This window comes from Clytia hemisphaerica, unplaced genomic scaffold, assembly GCF_902728285.1.
Source record: "Clytia hemisphaerica strain Z4C2 unplaced genomic scaffold, Clytia hemisphaerica genome assembly, whole genome shotgun sequence".
Classification (NCBI taxonomy): Eukaryota; Metazoa; Cnidaria; class Hydrozoa; order Leptothecata; family Clytiidae; genus Clytia; species Clytia hemisphaerica.
In genome coordinates, this window is record NW_027103808.1 from 576,557 (window position 1) to 595,932 (window position 19,376).

The 19,376-nt window shown below is 35.7% G+C and overlaps 3 protein-coding genes across 4 annotated transcripts; 2 read left to right on the top strand and 1 right to left on the bottom strand.

The window, feature by feature from the left end:
* Positions 1 to 5,764: 5,764 nt before the first annotated feature.
* LOC136806516 (uncharacterized) lies at positions 5,765 to 12,637 on the bottom strand. 2 transcript variants are annotated; one of them, XM_067063104.1, is made up of 7 exons: positions 10,390 to 12,637; positions 10,071 to 10,127; positions 9,724 to 9,789; positions 9,341 to 9,605; positions 9,028 to 9,158; positions 8,634 to 8,808; positions 5,765 to 6,359 (listed from the first exon to the last, which is right to left on the bottom strand). In XM_067063104.1, exons 1-7 carry the CDS (start codon positions 10,397 to 10,399, stop codon positions 6,287 to 6,289), a joined length of 777 nt encoding a protein of 258 aa, XP_066919205.1. In that variant the 5' UTR covers positions 10,400 to 12,637; the 3' UTR covers positions 5,765 to 6,286. The 2 variants fall into 2 exon arrangements, with proteins under 2 accessions (XP_066919205.1, XP_066919206.1); XM_067063105.1 differs by lacking the exon at positions 5,765 to 6,359 and adding an exon at positions 8,035 to 8,188.
* Positions 11,797 to 15,147, top strand: LOC136806544 (uncharacterized). Its single transcript, XM_067063133.1, has 2 exons — positions 11,797 to 11,806; positions 14,390 to 15,147. The coding sequence occupies exons 1-2, from the start codon at positions 11,797 to 11,799 to the stop codon at positions 15,145 to 15,147; spliced, it is 768 nt and encodes a 255-aa protein (XP_066919234.1).
* A 2,197-nt stretch (positions 15,148 to 17,344) lies between these two features.
* LOC136806545 (zinc finger MYM-type protein 1-like) lies at positions 17,345 to 18,709 on the top strand. Its single transcript, XM_067063134.1, has one exon. The coding sequence runs from the start codon at positions 17,345 to 17,347 to the stop codon at positions 18,707 to 18,709; it is 1,365 nt and encodes a 454-aa protein (XP_066919235.1).
* The last annotated feature ends 667 nt before the right edge of the window (positions 18,710 to 19,376 follow it).

Consider the following 19,376-nt stretch of genomic DNA (forward strand, 5'->3'; position numbering starts at 1 on the left):
ACTGTAATGCCCTGGTCTCTGAGGAATGACCTGTCCAATATTTCAAATGTCATTTGATTTTCTGTGAAGCTCAAAATTTGAACGATCAAGCTAGCCTGTAACACGGATATTATTTTGAATATCGCCATCAATAAATGAAAATATTTGTTATTGGTTTGATACAGGCTATGATAAATCTAAATCGTAACGGGGAGAGTATCTTTATAAATTCTTCATCATAAGCACTCACCAGCTAAAAAAAGTTGTTCGGCGAAAAGCGGCATTTTCTGGGAAAAAGTCTACCGAGTCTACCGATCTACCGAGTATTAAGCAGCCTCTATAAGAAACTTTTTTCGCTAGAATATGAGCAGAACAACGTAATGTAAACCCACCGACAGCTCGAACTAGTTTGTTGCATGGGATCAACGATTTTTTGTTTAGTTTGAGTTCATCTTTAATTCCATTAACTTCCGCGCGCTTTTTTCATCTCGGTGCTCTTTTTAGAAGCGAGTTCTCTAATTAGGTTAAATATGCCTCTGTAAAGTAAGCTCTAGCTAATATGGGAACTAAAAAAAGAACTAAATTCTGATTTCATGTCTTTTTTACCTCTTTACCTATATTTTTCATTAAAAATACTAAAAAAATATCAGATAAATTACAAGATGCGATGCGAAGGTGTCTGAATACCATACAGTATTTCAAAAAGCTGCGCGAAAATAAAAGGTGCGAAAATTAGAGGCATGCAAAAATAAATGATATTAGGGTATCATTTAAGATAATGACATCAATTTTTGTGCATTTTAAAGTGTGAAATTTGCAAGTTCTAGAAAATATAAAGTTTTGATACTTGAAAATGAATCCTTCAAAAAAAAATAACTGATTTTGATATAATGTATCTATATGAAAATTGAATTAGAACTAACAGACTGAAAATCTGAGAGATGGACTTCTCGAAAATTCAAATTGAAAAAACTAGTTTTACAAAGATAAAAAACAACTCTGTTTGATAAGATGTAGCTATAAAAATAACTCTTTCTGATATAATGCTTAGAGATTTAGAAAAGGGAGACTAAGACGTCTTTTCAACTTTTGTCCACGAGTTCCATCAAATCTAATTGTTTCTTTTTGAGTGCCTTTGAAATCATCAAGAGAATCGGATGGGGAAACTGGGTGCTGAGGTAAAAAAACTGAATAATTTGAAAATTTTGAAATATTAAATTTGGAAAATATACAGTCCCAAGAGTCTCCATCAAAACAGCTAGGTACCCCAAATGAATAGGTAACCCCAAAGAATTTCAAAGTATTAGCCCCAAACCCCTAACCTGGCCTATGAAACCATGGTGACTCTTTTTAAAAAATCTTTGTATCATTTATATTATGCACTTTTTCTTTTTCAAAAAAAACTTTTTTTCCTGAATATTGAAGAATTTAGTTTTAGCTTTGCATGCGAGTCAAATTGAATAGAAAATATATTTTAAATAACCGGTAAAATTAATTCATTTAATATTTCCCTTTTCCAAACCTCTGAATGCACCCATGAAAATTGAATTGAAACTAATAGACCGAATCTGAGAGATAGAAATCTCGGTTTTACAAAGAATTGTAGCTATAAAAATAACTGTTTCGATAGAAATGTGTTCATCTAGAACATGCCATTGCCACAGCGACTCGTTTGGCGAACGATTCTTTCCTTGCAAGGTTCCACTGGTTGACAAAAAATTGTACATAAAAAGTGAAATGCTCTTGCGTCATCAATTTTGCAGATGTTTTAATGCATTGCAAGAAAGCATTAAATTGCTCACAGATGGATGTGTTCAAGCCATTAAAGCCAAGTAATCGATTTGACTTGAACACATCAGAACACTTATGTCCATATCCATGGAAAATGTCGTGGAAAAAACGTGTGTCCTGAAAAAAGCCACTTTCTCGGTTTCGACAATATTCTTCAAGCGAGCAAGCAAAATCGTAAAAAATCTCATACGGAGCCTGCTTCATGTACGCGTATAATGATGCCGCAGCATCTTTTCTGCCCTCAGCATGGGGTATAATATGATACCCATAACAATGCCCGTGGGCTGGGCAAAACCACAAAAACAAGTAAGAGGTCCCTTTTGAAGTGGGGAAAATTTTTGAGCACACGTCACTGTCAGGCAAATCATCAAAGTTAGATTTTTTGTCTTTTTTGTCTTTATCGATATCAAACTTTCTGGTTTGTCTTATTTGGGAGCCGTCGTGAAAGTAATACGCTCTACCATCTCTCGGTGGGTTGTATTTCTTAACCGATTCTGGCTCTTTCGGGGATATATCACAGCTGTTTAGTTCTTTCCTAAGGGTAGTCAGATACTTGAAGAATTCAATTACGTATTTTTTAGGACAAGATCCTTTGGAAAGCGATGTTGCAATAAGTAGCCAATCGCCTAGCTCTGGAAAGAAAAATTTGGAAGATCGATGGAACTCTTCAACTACACGCCACAGATCGCCGTTCTCCTCGATTATGTTTGCTGATGCCATCATATCATTCAACCGATCAAACTGGTCCAAGTACCGTCTAGGAATCAGGTTGGTTAAGCTAGTATCCTTTGTCAGAATAGCAAGAGATTTACTGAGTGCTACTTTTTCGAGATTCGACATACCAGGCTCGAATAATTTTTCTGTGAGTAGACGCACAACTGGGATACTTGAATCGGCTAATATTTCTTTGGTTTTACCCAATTCTTCTCCAGAAAGCTTAAGTTTTCCACAAAAATGCTTCACTAACGAATGGAGAGCATCGTTGACAACTTTTCTGTCCTTTTTACTGTTTGTGTTGTTGATAAAAGTTCTATTATACCTCCTTTTATTTGTAGGCAAGAACTCTCCATCCGTAGCCTGTTCAATCGGTGTCACATTGATTTGTTTGAAGGTTATTCCAATTTTCGTCCCATCGGCGGCTAAGTATCTTGGATTCGGACCACAGCTTGGACACTGTTGGATAAAATCCAAATTCATAGCTGAAGCCCAACTGAACCACCACTTTATGAGCGTGTTCCGTGACAAGAACTCGCATTGCGACTTGTAATCCTTATATCTATTCTTCAGGACTTTAACGAATCCAGAAAAGGTTTGTTTACTGGTCATTACCAGATCGACAAATTCCCAACCGATTTCATAACCACAGGCAACAGTCGAACTTGAACGAAACAAGCTGTCTTCGGAGCCATCGTAACCACGAAAACATCTTTCTGACAAGCATTTTCGTTCAAACAAACGTGCCTTTGAAGCCCCAACAGTTGAATAAACTACCGTTTCTCCACGAGGCATGATATGACCGTCCGGATATTCATCGTTATACCAACCACTCTAACAAGAAAAAGATTACACCTTTTAAAGACGAAATCAATGATATTAAAAGGAACTTCATTGAACTTAAAGACGATACTAAACTTAGAGTTGTAGATTTTCAGCATTTATATCCAATATCGCCACCCTAAATGATAAGGGTTCCTACTTCTTTGCCGACCGCTTTAAACAAATGACACGAAAGTGAATAACCGGCGTTTTAACCCCGTTCAATATCTAATAGAAATTGAATTTACCTCGCATCCACAGTTACCATCCTTAGATGGGATCAACTTTATCTCCTGTCCAAGTAAAATTTGTATGGCTCTTTTTTTATGTTGTCGCGGTAAATTTCGTCTCTGGAATCATTGACACGCAACTGACTAGGGGCTTTGTCGTGGAATTTCCACTGACCATTTTCCTCGTCGAAAACCTTCTCCCACTAAAATAGAAAGAAAATGATTGCCGGTTAACATTATTATAAACTTACAGCATAAAGCCCCCATATGTCGGTATACACTCTAATCCGCAGGAAAAGATATTAGTTAATTATTTCGTCAATATTCATAGACATAGACTTATTTTTCTGAAAACTTCTCTGTAAGAATACGTTTTTGAATATTTTATAAAAAATTAAATATTTTGTATAAGAGATTTGTATATATCGCTTACAAGTAGAATTTTTAGAAATACCTTTATTTAAAAATAAACAAACCTCCGAAGGGTCGTTTTCTGTTTCCAAATTATCATATTCCACATCCATGCCAAAGTCAATGTCTTCACTATCTTCCTCATCATCGTCATCTATTTCGTCGGCGAATTTCAGTGTATTGACATCGAAAGAACTCCTCAGAAATTCCAAATGCGGACACAATTTTTCGGAAGTTTGAAACGTCTCTAAATACCTTTCTCTGGAAGGTTTGGATTGGCAAAATGAGTTGTGGCATGTGATGACTTTTCGCTTCTTCTTTTTATTTCTATAAATGGTAATTAGCTCTGCCTCGTTTTCTTTTGTTACCACTGAAAATTTGAAAACGTTACTTTTTGATGGTAATTGAACAATCGGCTTCTTGATATATATGATTCGGCCTTCGAAATCAACTCTTCATTAAAGTAGCTTCTTTCTATGGAAGTCTCGTCATTCTCATTCGGCACAAACATCATGGGCTTGATTTTAAGAATATCTTTTGCAAAGCGACAGTGACAACAATTCATCCCTTCAAATTCCACCGGTCCGCTGATTTCCTCCTCGTTTAAAGTTGAATTCAGTAAGCCGTACAAACTACAGGAGCATCTTATTATCGGACCAGACGTTGTACCGATAATCGTGACATGAACGAAATCCTTATCCTAAAAGGAAATGCTAAATGTGTTAAAAATCTATTATAATAAATCTACTCTCAATTATGATTCTCAAATTCCGATGAGCTAGGATAGAGACACCTATCAACCCTTAGCGGCGGCGCGGTTAGCTTTTTAAAAACTGATAGTGAATTTTCAAGTAAAATTTCTTTCGACGACGGTAACGAAAAACAAACCATAGTAGCGCATTTGTGAAAAATTATGATGGGTATCGCATTGAAGCGATAAAGTATCGTCAATTTAGTTAAGCTTTCCGAATGCTAAAACTAAAAGCAGAGAATCGAATGTCTCCAGAGTTTTGGCGGAATTCCGATGACTAAGCCCAAGAATGAAAAAAGGTGGTCAAAATATTAGATAAACGACTATTTACCCAACCTTGGGCGTAGAGTTTCGAATTCCGATGAGCTAAGCCCAAGAGAAAAAATAAAGTGGTCGAAATATTCTATAAACAATGATTTACCCAACCTTGGGCTTAGATAGAATTTCGAATTCCGATGAGCTAAGCCCAAGAATGAAAAAAAAAGTGCATGGTTAAAATATTAGATAAACGACTATTTACCCAACCTTGGGCGTAGAGTTTCGAATTCCGATGAGCTAAGCCCAAGAATGAAGAAAAGTGGTCGAAATATTCTATAAACAATGATTTATTAACCAACCTTGGGATTAGATAGAATTTCGAATTCCGATGAGCTAAGCCCAAGAATGAAGAAAAGTGGTCGAAATATTCGACAATTGATGATTTACCCAACCCTGGACGTAAAATTTCGAATTTCGATGAGCTAAACCCAAGAAAGAAAAAAAAAGTGTTCGAAATATTCGACAATCGATGATTTACCCAACCTTGGGCGTAGAGTTTCGAATTCCGATGAGCTAAGCCCAAGAATGAAGAAAAGTGGTCGAAATATTCGACAATCGATGATTTACCCAACCTTGGGCGTAAAGTTTCGAATTCCGATGAGGGAAGGCGCAGAATGACTCCTATATTTATATACCAGACGTTTTAAGACGAGAACCAATGTAATATATACCTTGAATTCACCATTTGTAGGATCCATGTCGTTCATCAAAATAACTTGAATCGAAGGAGGAGTTTTTGATACCCTCCAATTCAAACAACCCGTCGAGAAAAGTTTTTCCACGTAAAGGAGGTACAATCTTTCTTCCTTACTCTGATGATTAGCGATCGACGAGATATTTTCCGACAATTTTATAACATGCTCTTCATCGATACCAAGATGAGAACAGATGAAAGAAGTATCAATAACAGCTCTCTTCTTTTTATTGAAAACACATTTTCTTCTTTTTGATGGCGGAGCTTTGATCGCAGGGTCCTCATACAGATTGAGCATTACGTGGATAGATTTAATGATGCAGCTCGGCGAGGCATTGTAAACAACCGTATTCACGATTCGATTTCTCGGTGAGCCACAAGGATACTTTTTACAAGTGCTGAATCTCTGTACGAATTTGACCTGCCGTTCAGTGGGATCGTTCAAAGACCATAGAAAGTGATGATTATTTGGCAGAAGGGAAATGATATCTAGCTGTTCTTGTAAACAAAGCGGTCCCGTATAATCACTAGTTTGAAACAATGATTTGGTTTCGTTGGAATGCTGGTTTAAGTTCTCTAACTTGTAAAAGTCACAAGGCTGCTTTCCCAATCGATGCCCTCGTTAAAGGCTCTCTGACTTGATAAATACCTGAACAAGAAAAGAGATTCGATGTATTGTCATCTGACAATGGTTATCTATCTTGAAAGAGGGATATCAGTTTGAACATATTGACAACCATTGAATGCGGGATTCAGGTATACGTGATTGGATTGTAATTGAGTGAGTGAGTAGGAAACGTTTTGCAAGGAATTCAATCAATTTAATCGGCAGTATGGGGAAAATGTGCATGATGCGCTGTTAGCGCTCGAAATACGTATCTTTACTATCTTTCTATCACTAAAGAAAAATTATGCCACTAGGTGGCAAGAGGCTGGTTTGGTACTGTCAATTCTAATCCTGTTTAGTAAAGAAAGGTGGGGGTTTAGTCTATTCTTTTTAATATATAGATCACATTTCTCCGTTACCCAAACAATTAAATAAGGACAATCAAAATCACATGTCAAAAAATTATGAAGCAATTGAAATTGTCCCTTTATTTAGTGGGAATAACCAGGGGATATGTACCAAGTTGTAGGAACCACTGTCAGGTGGGTGATGAAAATTGGCAAGTGAAAAACTACTTAGTACCAGGTACTAAGTGGGGTGGTCAAACATTTAAATTCACTAAAAAGCTGATTTTCAACTTAGTACATTGTGCAAATTTGAATTAGTCTTGATCATAAAAAATTAGTTTGGCGAGAAAAAGGTCGATAAAAATACCTCAGTATCTTAGAATTAATTTTATTTTTTTTTCAGTACTGGGCTCTCTAGTTTTTAAAACATTTTTGGGGTGGTACTATCAGGATTGTACCAGGTATTTCCAGGTGATTTAGGGGTGGTTTACCTACATTGAAGGCATATTTCAATTTTGTACCAAGATACAAAAGGGTGGTGATCAAAACTCCATTCCGAAAACAAGTTACAAAAAAAAAAAAAAAAAAAAAAAAAAAAATTAGTACACATTTTCGGCACTGGTCCAGTACCGCCAAGTATGTAACCCTGGAATAAATAGTAACCAGGGGTATTTTTATTGTACTGACTGAAAATTTGTGAACCTTTAAAGGGACATAATAAGGTACGAAATTTACAAAACATGTTTCAATTGTTTTACAAGTTTGTTTTGACATGCGATTTTAATTGTTTCGCTTGATGACACGTGACTCGCTCGATGTTTACATTTTTCAACCGTTATGTTCCTTTAATGTTCATGAAAATAACAGCTCAGGCAGAATTCATAGCACAAACTTATCATTTGGTCAATTTTCAAGGTGTGTTCTCAAAAACTACCCGTGCAAAACAGCGTGGTATGCAAAATGGTTTTAAATCTAATCTATATTTATAGTTCTAACAAATTTCGTGGTTTATAAGTTTCTATCAAGATCAGTTTCTCCCCGAAAAATAGCACTTATTGGATTCAATTTCAGAATCATTTTAAAAAACACTGTATGACGAGAACGAAGGCTGTGAAAGGATTAAAAAAAATAATTAACGACACAAATTGATTTCATTTCAACATCAGTATATTTCATATAAAGAACGCACTTCAACAAAGTACATGCATTCATTTAAAGAAATGAACAGAAATAATTGTAAACTTACCGCAGTATCTGTCGTGTAAATTGTCGAGTCAAAGTAATCAAAGAGCATAATTAAAATACAAAAAATAATCAAAAATGTTGTAGCGCAGAGGCAAGGTGCATTTTGAAAACCTTTCCAAAAAAACACAATGTTTAAAATGTACCCAGGATATTTCTCAAAAATTATTTTAAAAACGTCAGTCCCTTTTTCTTACTTAAAGGAACTTAAAAGATCCTCACCAATTATGGATTTTTTTAGCACGGGTAATGGTGTCGTAGTCAGTAGTCGTCATGTCCAGTCTAAGCAAAAAGGTGTCATTTAATCACTCGAAGATGTCGAAGAGATGAGGAATTACATAATAGAAGGCTCTAAGCAATAATATAAATTTCAATTTTTCTGAGGATGTTTCACTTTTTAAAATTCAGCTTGTGATATGAAAATATAATTAAAAATCGTAAAAAGATTTACGATGAACCTAAGAAGTCACTGTTTCATCACAAAACTCCACTAGGATCGACCTCGGAGCTGTTCTAAAATATATTGAAAAACGACGTTTCATCGTGAAAGATTTTTTTGACGAATTTGGGATAAAAGTTTTGTTAAGGAACATCGAAAATTCCGTGGTGAAACAGTGACACTTCGGAACCGTCGTAAGAAAGTAAAATAAGTATTTTGTCTCTGTTTTTTTGTCAATCTGTCAAAAAAAAATGTTAAACCTAGAAACATAATGAATGGAGACATTACCTGTTGTCAGAATCGTTAGTTTTAGTCGTTGCTTTATCGACCAATACTATACAACCCAAAGGTTTAATTTCAGCTCTGGCGTCTAGCTCTGTTAATAGAGTTTTCAAAGAGTTCACCACGCTCGATTTGTTGGTCCTTAAGTTATTAGAGTAATAGCCTCGCTGCCTTGAATTTCCTGTGAAAAAAAATTAGGTACTATAATTAGGCTCAATATACTAATAAGAATTGTACTTCCTTCGGTGCGATTGTGATTATGATCACGATTTATGAAGCCAATGAAAGTCCATCAAAAGTTTTTTAACCTAAAATATTATGACAAAAGTATCAAATGATTCGTATAAACAAAAAAACCCAAGTACACGAATTTAAAATTTTTATTTTCTGTTTTGCATACCTTTCGATTTCAATTTCTGTCGTTTCATACTGCTTCTCATTTCCTCGTTCGTAATATCTGCTCCGTTAAACGTTTTTAACGATAATGAAGTACACCCAAGTTTGTTATTGACCAAGGTTTCGCCATATTTTCTGAAGTAAAAGGTGTAAATTATGTTCATTTTAATGTACAATGATTGGCCAGTTCACGATTGCTGTCGATTGACTGAGTTTAGGTGAAGAAACATTAAATTACTTTCCAGAATTATTGGAGTTGCCAAAATGACTAAACCATTACGTGAAATTTACTTATTTATAAAGCATTCAAGAGCTACCTGAAGTATCCGGAATAGCAACCATGCTCAAAATAGCGTGTGATAACCATGTTTTCGTTGGTTAACTCGAATGAACATGCAAAAAATATGCCTGCTGTTTCATTTGAACTAGCCAGATTAAGTAGGCTTTGTTCACATGAGAGCAGACTCAAATGGCTTTCGTGGGAAGCTGCTTCCAAGATAACATCAATAGAATGGATAAGGTAGCACGCCTCGCTGGTCTTGATAATCTTGTCGAAGGCATTAGAAGTTGATTCATTGATATCTAAACAAAATAAGAGAAGACCCAATTAAACGGAATGTACAAAAAGGTAAAAGTAACAAAGTAAGAGGCAACAATGCACATAAAAAAAATGACTGAAAAATAATTACAATTAGAATACCTTCCCAAAACGTAGAATTTATTGATCTTTCTGTATCAGTAGCTGGCATAGATGCTGTAGAAGGTCCTAAAGGTATATAAAATAAAAAGGTTCTTCATGGTATATACAAAATTGCTGCAAAATATTTTGGGAAAACTTGTCAAAGATATCACTACAACCAAACAATTATTGCATTTTTGTACTAGTTGTAGTCAATCCTTTGTAAAAACTAATTATACTTGAACTTCATGTCTTAAGCTTCTTGTGAAAGCATAATAAAATGATAAAACAAAAAAATGAATTTTTTTTTTGACAAATTCAACCCGATAAATTATGCTATGAGAGTACAAATACAAAAAAGGCTTTACCCGGTACAGTCCAGTCATCTGATTGCATGATTTTATTGGTGTCAGATGTAGTAGAACCTTGAAAAAATGACAAGTAAATCGCTTAAAAAAAAGCAGATTAAATAACTGTTTTTGGTAAACAAGAAGACACTTTTTAATAAATTTTTATTGTCCAAAAAAGCCCAAATAATAACTTTAAAATCACTTTCAATATAAGGGTCAAGATAATATATAAATTTCTTATTACTTTTTGATTTCATATTATATTTTGTTCCATATGATAGTAATAAAGATAAAAATTTCTTACTTCATTTACAAAAATAAATAATAATATATTTACCTGATGCCATGGCTTGAATAGCCAATAATTGTATGCCTTACAGTACACTAATTCTGTTTGATTATTGATATCTTTGACTTTAAGCTTGTTGATGTTTGAGACTTTTTTAAATTCCTATAACCATAGTTTATACATTACACTGATAAATAGCTGGCTGACTTTTGGCATTTGGGACATGTTCGAATAGTTAACAATTCTTACTTCTGACTTATCCTTGTAAAAAGTTTGAGCGGATAAGACGAAAATAAATTTAAAACTGAGCTAGACAAAATTAAGGAACCATTTGGGAGCAAAAAAATTATTTGTTTATAAAAAATCCAGACACAATCTAGATACATAATGACAAGGGAAGCTGAATGAAACAACATTGTCATCATAAAACAACAATACATTGGTCCTGACATGACCAGGTGTATAAAAAATATCATACAAAATCATTCCAAGGTACCTTAGGTAATGTATCAGGTAATGATAATGATCAAAGTTTAAGAAAACATTTCTATCAAGTCATTTTTGGTCTATGAAATTATGATTATGATTATTATTAATTTATTTGGTAAAGAAGGTCTAAGTTTTGTAAATATACAATGCAGTAAAATACTGATGTGGACCTACTAAAATTGTAAAATAAAATATAAGAGAGTTATGAAAATACAAATAAATGGATGATATTTATTGCATGATTATAATAAATTAAGTAATTGTATAAATATGTTAAAATCAATTAGTATTAACGTCTTTATAAAAAAGTATATAAACCTAGATTTATTAGTTTTTAAGATTGTCCTGACTAGACCAGACACAGGAACAAGGGGATTGATTAATAAGTTGGTATTAGGATAGAATTAATTTAGCAAAACTTGAGACACAACCTACATATTCATAGCTTTTTCCAGAAGCAGGCCAGATCAAGCCATGATTCTTAGCTCTTATAAATAAAAAGATATGTGTACATGTTGTTCATTGTCATTTTGAAAGTTTTGAAAATTGGAAGTGTCAACACAAGACACAACAGCAGTCTGTTTGCAGTCAGGAAATATCACACAGGGTTTTCCACAGGTTTGTTTCTTTGCCAATATATACAAAATGATTTTTTTTCTGTTGGTTAACGTTTTTTTAGACTATGTAAATTAAGTTATATTTCAAAAATCACCATGTAAAATACATAACTAAAAGTTTCATGCTACATACGCAATCATCAGATGTATAAAAACACTTCTCGAAAAACTGATTTTTATGTACAAATGCTTGACCAAACCCAGTGGGACCAAACAAAATGGTTGTCCTCAAGTGGCAATTGGAGGGGTTATTTTCAGAAGCAAGTAAATTTCATGGACTGTAAGATACAAAATATGCAAGCTGGCTATAATATAATGCAAACATTTGTCATGTGGAAGTTTCCAGAAGATGTTGTCAGGTGAGTACTGAGCGATCGTTTGGGCTCAATATTTTGTTTAAAAATAGACAAAGAATTTTACATTAACTGCAATTACTATAGCAAGTATCATACCGGACAGTGGGTTCTCTAATACCGTAAGTTGGTCTAATCTCGACATCCGTCTTCTAATTTCGACACCCTTCTTTAAAGATAGGAATAATATGAAAGTCGGAATCGGTGATTGAAAAAAAGATTTATCTTTCTTACTTCTAAGCAAATAAAATAATTTCGACATTTCGAATTTCGAATTTTTCAGCTCTAGAAAAGGGTGTCGAATTTAGAGCAGGAGGGATAGGGGATGTCGACATTAGACCAAATTATGGTAATAGACCTTTTAATAATCACAATGGTGAATGGTGAATCATTTTATAACTTGGTGTTAGCCTTTTGAAATCAAAACAAAAAATTAAATAGCTAACAGTAAAAGTTTATTTGTCATGGTTTCAGTTGCAGGGATGTCACTTCATTTACCTATTGTGTTTAAATCTCGAGATCTTAGAATCAAAAATGCAGCTCTGCACTCTTCTGATTGTGGTTTGGAGGGTATGAACGTTTACACACACTAAATTATAAGACTAAATGAAGAAAAAACCAAATGATGATAGCAAACCTGTTGTTGCTTTTGTTTTGAGACTGTGAGATCCTAGACCAGACTAGACACATCTACAATGTACCAGCCTTTGTTGTATAACCAGTCTGGAAATGATGCAAAACCTAAGTCATGTTTTCACATGCCTTTATCTTACTAGAGCTTTATAACACTAACTTTAAAACTTTGCTACCGCTAGTTAGTCCAGTCAGGGAAATCCCTCAATTGCAGTATACTGCAATTGCAGTAGTTTTCAATCGTGATTAGCCTAGAAAGCCTACCACAATTGAGGGATTTCCCTGACTGTAGTCTATCTTTCCAAAAATTTGCTCAGCATTCAACAAAAAGTGTTTTTTAGAGCAATGATTGGTCAATTTGGCTCAATTACATTATGCAATTTTACCAGTTGACCAGAGCAGAGTTTGACCAGTCAGTCAGAACAAATTGATCTGAAAGTTGTTGAGCAAACCTTTTTTGTATGTTGATGATACCTGGTATAAAAAGATAGCGCAGCCATAAACAGTTGTTTGAAAATAGCTTAGTTCCGCCTGGAAAGATCAAAATGGTGTTGTCGTTAAGTCCTCTGTACAAGCTCTTATCTATTTCTTTTTAATTCCCAAGGCCCCAAGCCAAAGGTAGACCACATAACCACACCACTGCACAGTACTACATACACCATACACACAGGCCCACACGCCAGAACCCATGAAATCCATTCCTCGACGCCTTCTAGATACGCCTTACACCCTCTTCACCTTTATAGAAATACTCGATAGTGGTATAAATGCGATAGGCCAATCACATCACTGCATTTGCCTACCATTACGCAATGCTTTCTATTTTCTAGATAACCTTGAGAGTTTGAAATTCTGCGAGCAGAATCTGTGATTGTAAATATTTTATATAAGGGAAAAAATATAACAATATATATAAGTAGAAAATTACAGTACGGGTAACGACCCAGGAAATTCTAATTGTACATATAAAACCCTTTTGTGTTTACGTTTTATTTTTATTATAATGTAGTGTAGTTTTTGTTAATAAATATAATATATACGATGGCTCTGAGGGAGAATTTCCTCTCCATTTCAAATTCTCTTTTCCTTTTAAAACAAACAATAGGTTCTATTGTTTAACAAAAGGAGAAGTGAATTTCAAAAGGTGAATTATTTTCACCTTTTGTCAAAAGGAGAATTTTTTTCACTTCACCTTTTGTCAAAAGGAGAACTTTTTTCATCTTTTGTCAAAAGGAGAATTATTTTCACCTTTTGTCAAAAGGAGAATTATTTTCACCTTTTGTCAAAAGGAGAACTTTTTTATCGCCTGGATTTGGATTTTTAGAGTAGTCGTCATGCATTTTAACCTTGAATTTTAACCTTGACCTTAATCGTGAGTTAATGAGGAAAAGCTTAGTATTTCCCGTTGTCTTCGGACCATCTTTAATCTGGCGTTTGTACGTTAAACCATGCGGGCCGCGCAACTTATGTAGAAAACAATTTACTTCAAATTCTACATAGGAGATTCACTTCTATCATTCGGCTTTACTTCATTTTTCCCTCCTCACTCCAAATGCCGTCCGTTTTGTTTCTGGGAAATTTAATAAAGGTTATCATGTCATGGCCTGGCTATTAGCTAGTACTGTTCATATTCAACACGAATGATTGTCCACACACGTGTGCATTCCCTTAGAATTCCCATTTCCATTTTGTCAAAAGGTGAAGTAAAAACAATTCACCTTTTGTGTTAAATTCAAAAGGAGAAAAATGCTCAAATTCAAAGGAATAGGCGCAAATGAAAATATTGAGCAAGGGCGTCAAAGGAGGCAAGCAAATGTAGAGCGAAACAGAAATATTCGTGAAAAGGAAAATGAGGTACAGATTGCACATAGGCGTAGAGGGGATAATGCCCGGCACCACCAAGGCGCTTGAATTTAGCTCACATTGGTAACCCCCTTCCTGATGAACACTATTTAGGAGCTTTTAACCATGTTTGTGAGTTTTGTGGGGCCTTGAAATTTGAAAAAGAAGATGAATTCAAGTGTTGCTCTAAAGGCAAAGTTTCCCTACCTCAATTAGAACCTTTTCCACCTCAACTTCAACATCTTTTCACTGATGATTCAAATGAGGCCAAGGAGTTTCGAAAAAAACTTCGTATTTACAATAACACTTTTGCTTTTGGGTCTTTTTCTGCCAACTTGAGACCTCCTCCAGGCATTGGTCCTCCAACATTTAGAATTTGTGGACAAATTTGTCATCGCTACGGTACTCATTTTCCTAACGAAGAACAACCACAATGTGCTCAATTGTATATCATTGAAGCTGCACAAGCTTTAGATTTGAGAATGCAGAATCCATCTGCAGTTGACTGTAATAGGGCCACTATGGCTTTAATCCAGGATGTTCTTGAAACAGTAAATCATTATGCTGCTTCTTTTAAGCACATGAAACAGGTTGAACAAGAGCAAAAAACTCGTGCTATAGCTGAAAACCGTCCAGTTTCTAGGATAACCATGGTAATGAGAGAGGGGCACGATCAAAGGCGTGGCAATGTGCCTTTACATGAAGAGGTGGCTGCCATCTTCACAGGAGAAGATGGTGCTCCACCAGCTGGTAGGAATATTGTTGTCTATCCACGAAACCATCATTTGCAAAGTATACCATCAACATCTAGCGTAGTTGATCCATATATCTATCCATTACTTTTTCAAGAGGTGATCTGGGCTGGGATATGAATATGCCTCACGTAGCTGAGAGGGCAACAAGGACCAGGAATCATGTGACACAACTTGAGCATTATGTTTATCGGTTAGCTATCCGAAGGGGGTTCTCTGCACTCCATTTGTCAGGTAGGCTATTTCACCAATTTTTGGTGGATGCTTACACAAAAGTTGAAGGTTCAAGGTTGGACTTTCTTCGTCACAATCAGCAACAATTAAGGGCCGAATGTTATCAAGGTTTAGTTGACCATCTTGAAAATGCTGCAGAACAAAGAAACTTGAATGCAGATCATGTTATTGTTTTGCCTTCAACCTTTTAAGGGTCTCCCAGAGCCATGCACCAGCTTTACTTGGATGCAATGGCTGTAGTTTCTAAGCATCTTTAAGTGAATGGATTCAAGGCACGGACTAATTCTGCGTCATCTTCATCGTCTTCTTCGTCAAGATATAGTTCTTACACCAAGATAAGGCCAAACGACCGTTAAGTGCCGAGCATGATTTCCTTCGGTTGCTGTTGCTGTTGCTTCTTTTTGTAAAACTTTATTTTTGGATTTTATTATTTATTTTTATAATAAAAAGACATTTTTAATTCTGTACATATAGTCCCAATAACAAAGATATTACTAATTGCGTTTCGACAAAATGATGTTGTTAATGTTATCTAAATACTTTAATGGGATAAAATTCAAAAATTTCACGGAGACTTAATCTGGCGGGTGGCACTATTGGGAGGCTATATTTCTCGATCGTGTGACTTTTACTGTCAAATCATGCATTTTGGTTGTTGAAATACACATTATTTGCGGCTTTTTCATGCAAGTAACCATTCAAATAGTATTTATTTGACATATTTTGAGTTTTGTTTAGAAATATTTCGCGGATTAGGCGAAAAAACACAACATTCAATCCATTTAGAAAAAAGCCAGGGATATCAGGGTTGGGTTCACTTTTTCTTACCTGAGATAGGTTTGAGATTCGGATCTAGCACTTTAAATCTATGCTTTAGATGCGTTCAGCTACAGCTTAACCGGCGTGCGACCAGTGGCGTTGTGGCAGGGGGGGCCGGGGGGGCCATGGCCCCCCCAGCGGAGCTTTTTCAAGGGGGCGCCGAAGAACCAGGGGCGCCAAAATCAAACCTAGAATTCAGAACCAGCAAATAATGATCAATGTTTCTCATAAAAAGAAACTTCGTACCTATTTTTATTATGTAGGAAAATAGTTTACAGAAGAAAAAACCTATCAATAGAAAAAAAGCAAAGGTTTGTACATTACGGTCCGCAACCCATATATTTAAGTGTAATAGACAATAGTGTATGTGAGTTTTACTTCTTGAAAAAAGAATTATTCAAAGTTTTCAAAATGTGAAAAAGATTAAGTGGTTTGTGTGTTGTAAGAGTGAAAGAACATTTAAATCGCAAAATGAGTGACAAAAAAAGGAAGAAAAGTGGTGCGGAAAATCGAAAATACAAGAAAAGAAGACTAGAAGAAGAGTCAGCTCTAAGAAATAGTATGGCGAAATTCCTGAATTCTTCCAAAGAGCGTACACCGGTTGACCATGAAAAATCCTCTTCGATGAATCAATCTGTCCCTTCTGACAATTTCAACAATAGTCTGGAAATTGATGTTAACGAAATGCCAAGTGATAATCAAGTTCAAAGCGCCAGTAGTTGTGGTTACCACGAGATCGATGATGAGGGGAATACAAGTCGTAGTTGTGAAACGCAAAACGAATTGGACGAAATAACATTTGAAGTAACAAGCGACGAAGAAACAGATGAGGAACCTCCATTTCAATTGCCATTGCACCAGGACTTTGATATTTCGACAATAGTTGACAAAGCATTGAGCCACGCCGAGAAAACAGACATACTGAATCGGCCCCTCTGCCAGCCATCGAAAGAAATCTTATTCGAAAGGAAGAAAACAATTGGTAACCGTGCTCGTTGCTGTTCTGAGGGTATCTTTCGTCGGCAAGGTGGTAGCCATCGATCATGGCTTACCTACCTTCGAGCTTGACTCGCTATTTTGCGTTCCTTGCATGCTTTTTTCAGATTCGGTCTTGAGAAAGGAGCATCAACGATTTAACCAGGGCAACGCATTTGTGAAAACAGGATTTTCTAATTGGAAGAAGCAATTTGAGTACGTTAAACAACACGAAGAATCACAAACACACATAAACGCAAAAATATCACATGTAATGTTTTTGCAAAATATGACTTTAAATGAGATTTTGGCGTCGCAAGAAGAACTTCAAGAGAAAGAGAGAAAGAAAAACGTTGAATCGAACCGAAAGATAATGCAACGAATCATTGATACGATCTTGCTTTTGGGAAAACAAGAGTTGGGTTTTCGCGGTCATCGGGAATCTTTAGCAAGCGATCCATCTGTAAATACTGGTAATTTTCTTGAACTACTTAAATATTTATCTGTGTACGATGACGTAATTGCAGCCCATCTTGAAAAAGTCGAGCAGGAACACCAACGACTAGAAAGAAAGAAAGAAGGAACCGAAAAAGGTGACAAAGCAAGAAAATTGGGCAGAGGCTCTAAGGTAACCTTTTTGAGCAATGACACACAAAACAAACTGATAGATATTATAAGTCAAGAAATAGTAAGAGAGATCGTTGACCTAATCCAAGATAGCGCTGCATGGGCCATTATCGCAGATACCACCCCTGATGTGGAAAAACATGAACAGTTAAGTCTATGCGTTAGAGTTGTGGAAAAGTCAGGTGATGTTAGTGAACATTTATTGTTCTGTATACGAGCTGTAGCTACGACAGCAGAACAACTACTTCAACATATCACAAAAAAATTGGAAAAACTAAATGTTTCGTACGATAATTTGGTTGCGCGAACTTATGATGGTGCATCAAACATGGCAGGAAAATATAACGGCCTGCAGGCAAAGCTTAAAGAGGTTGCCGGAGAACATGTCATTTATATACATTGCTATGCTCATACTCTCAATTTAGTTCTTGGAGACACTGCTTGCGCGTCTACAGATATCGCAAAACTATTTTCAAAGTTGCAATCTTTGTACAAATTAGTGTCTAAGAGTCAACCAATTCATCAGCTATTCGAAGAGTGCCAAACAGAATTTAATTTCTCCATTCGGACTTTGAAACGAATAAACACCCTTAGATGGAGCTCAAGAGAATATGCTCTTGAGGTTTTTTTAGATCGCTATGATGCTGTACTTCTCATGTTGAATAGAATTTCGGAAAGTACATCGTATAATGCCGACAAACGTGAAACAGCTGGTGGACTATCTGAAACGTTTTTTACAAAGCAATTTGTCGCCACTGCAATTCTTTTTCGTGAAATATTTGCAATTACCGGTCCTCTCAGCCGAACATTGCAGCGTGTCAACATTGATTTTGATAAGGCATTGTGTCTCTTAGAAAGTGCACAGAAGGATTTGACGAAGCTCCGTGAGAATCCTCAAGGGATTCTTGACGCGGTTGAGAAAGAATTGCCGAACATAGAATGGAAGGAAGAGAGAATCCGGAAACGAAGGAGATTTAGTGACGAAGAATCTGAAGATCAGCCGCCAGCCAATGCAGAGGAAAAGTAGAGACGCGAAGTCTTCATTATAGCCTTGGATTGTGTCGAGAATAGCATTACGCATCGTTTCGAAAACAATAAGCACGTTTTAGAAACATTTGCTATATTGTCGCCAAAAGGATTTCCCACTTTTCGAAAGGAATATCCGACAACTACTGCTGTTAAGGAGAAAATTCAAAAGTTTTGTGAAAACTATAACATCGACCCATCCCGTTGTGCAGCTGAACTTTTCAGTTTTGCTAGTGCGTTCGAACATTCTAATTTAGATTTGTTTAAAAAGCCATCATCAAAAGCATGCCCAAATGCGACTGAAGAAATAATTGAACCCGATTCTGAAGATGACGAACTTAAAGTGACCGATAAAAGCATTGCTGATTGTTTGTCAATCCTAACAGACCAAAGATACCGATTAATTGATGCCTACCCCACTTTAGTACGTGCCTATTCAATCGCTATGGCGATACCGATAACATCATGCTCAGCGGAACGTTCCTTTTCCACCTTAAAACGAGTGAAAACCAGGTTACGGGCCTCTATGTTACAGGACAGACTGGAAGGTTTGATGCTGATGTCAATTGAAAGAAGTATTTTAATGAAACTTGATCATGGAAAATTAATTGACTTGCTTGGTGAAAGTTCTTCTTTGATGAGGAAGTTACTTTTGTAATTTATCGAGT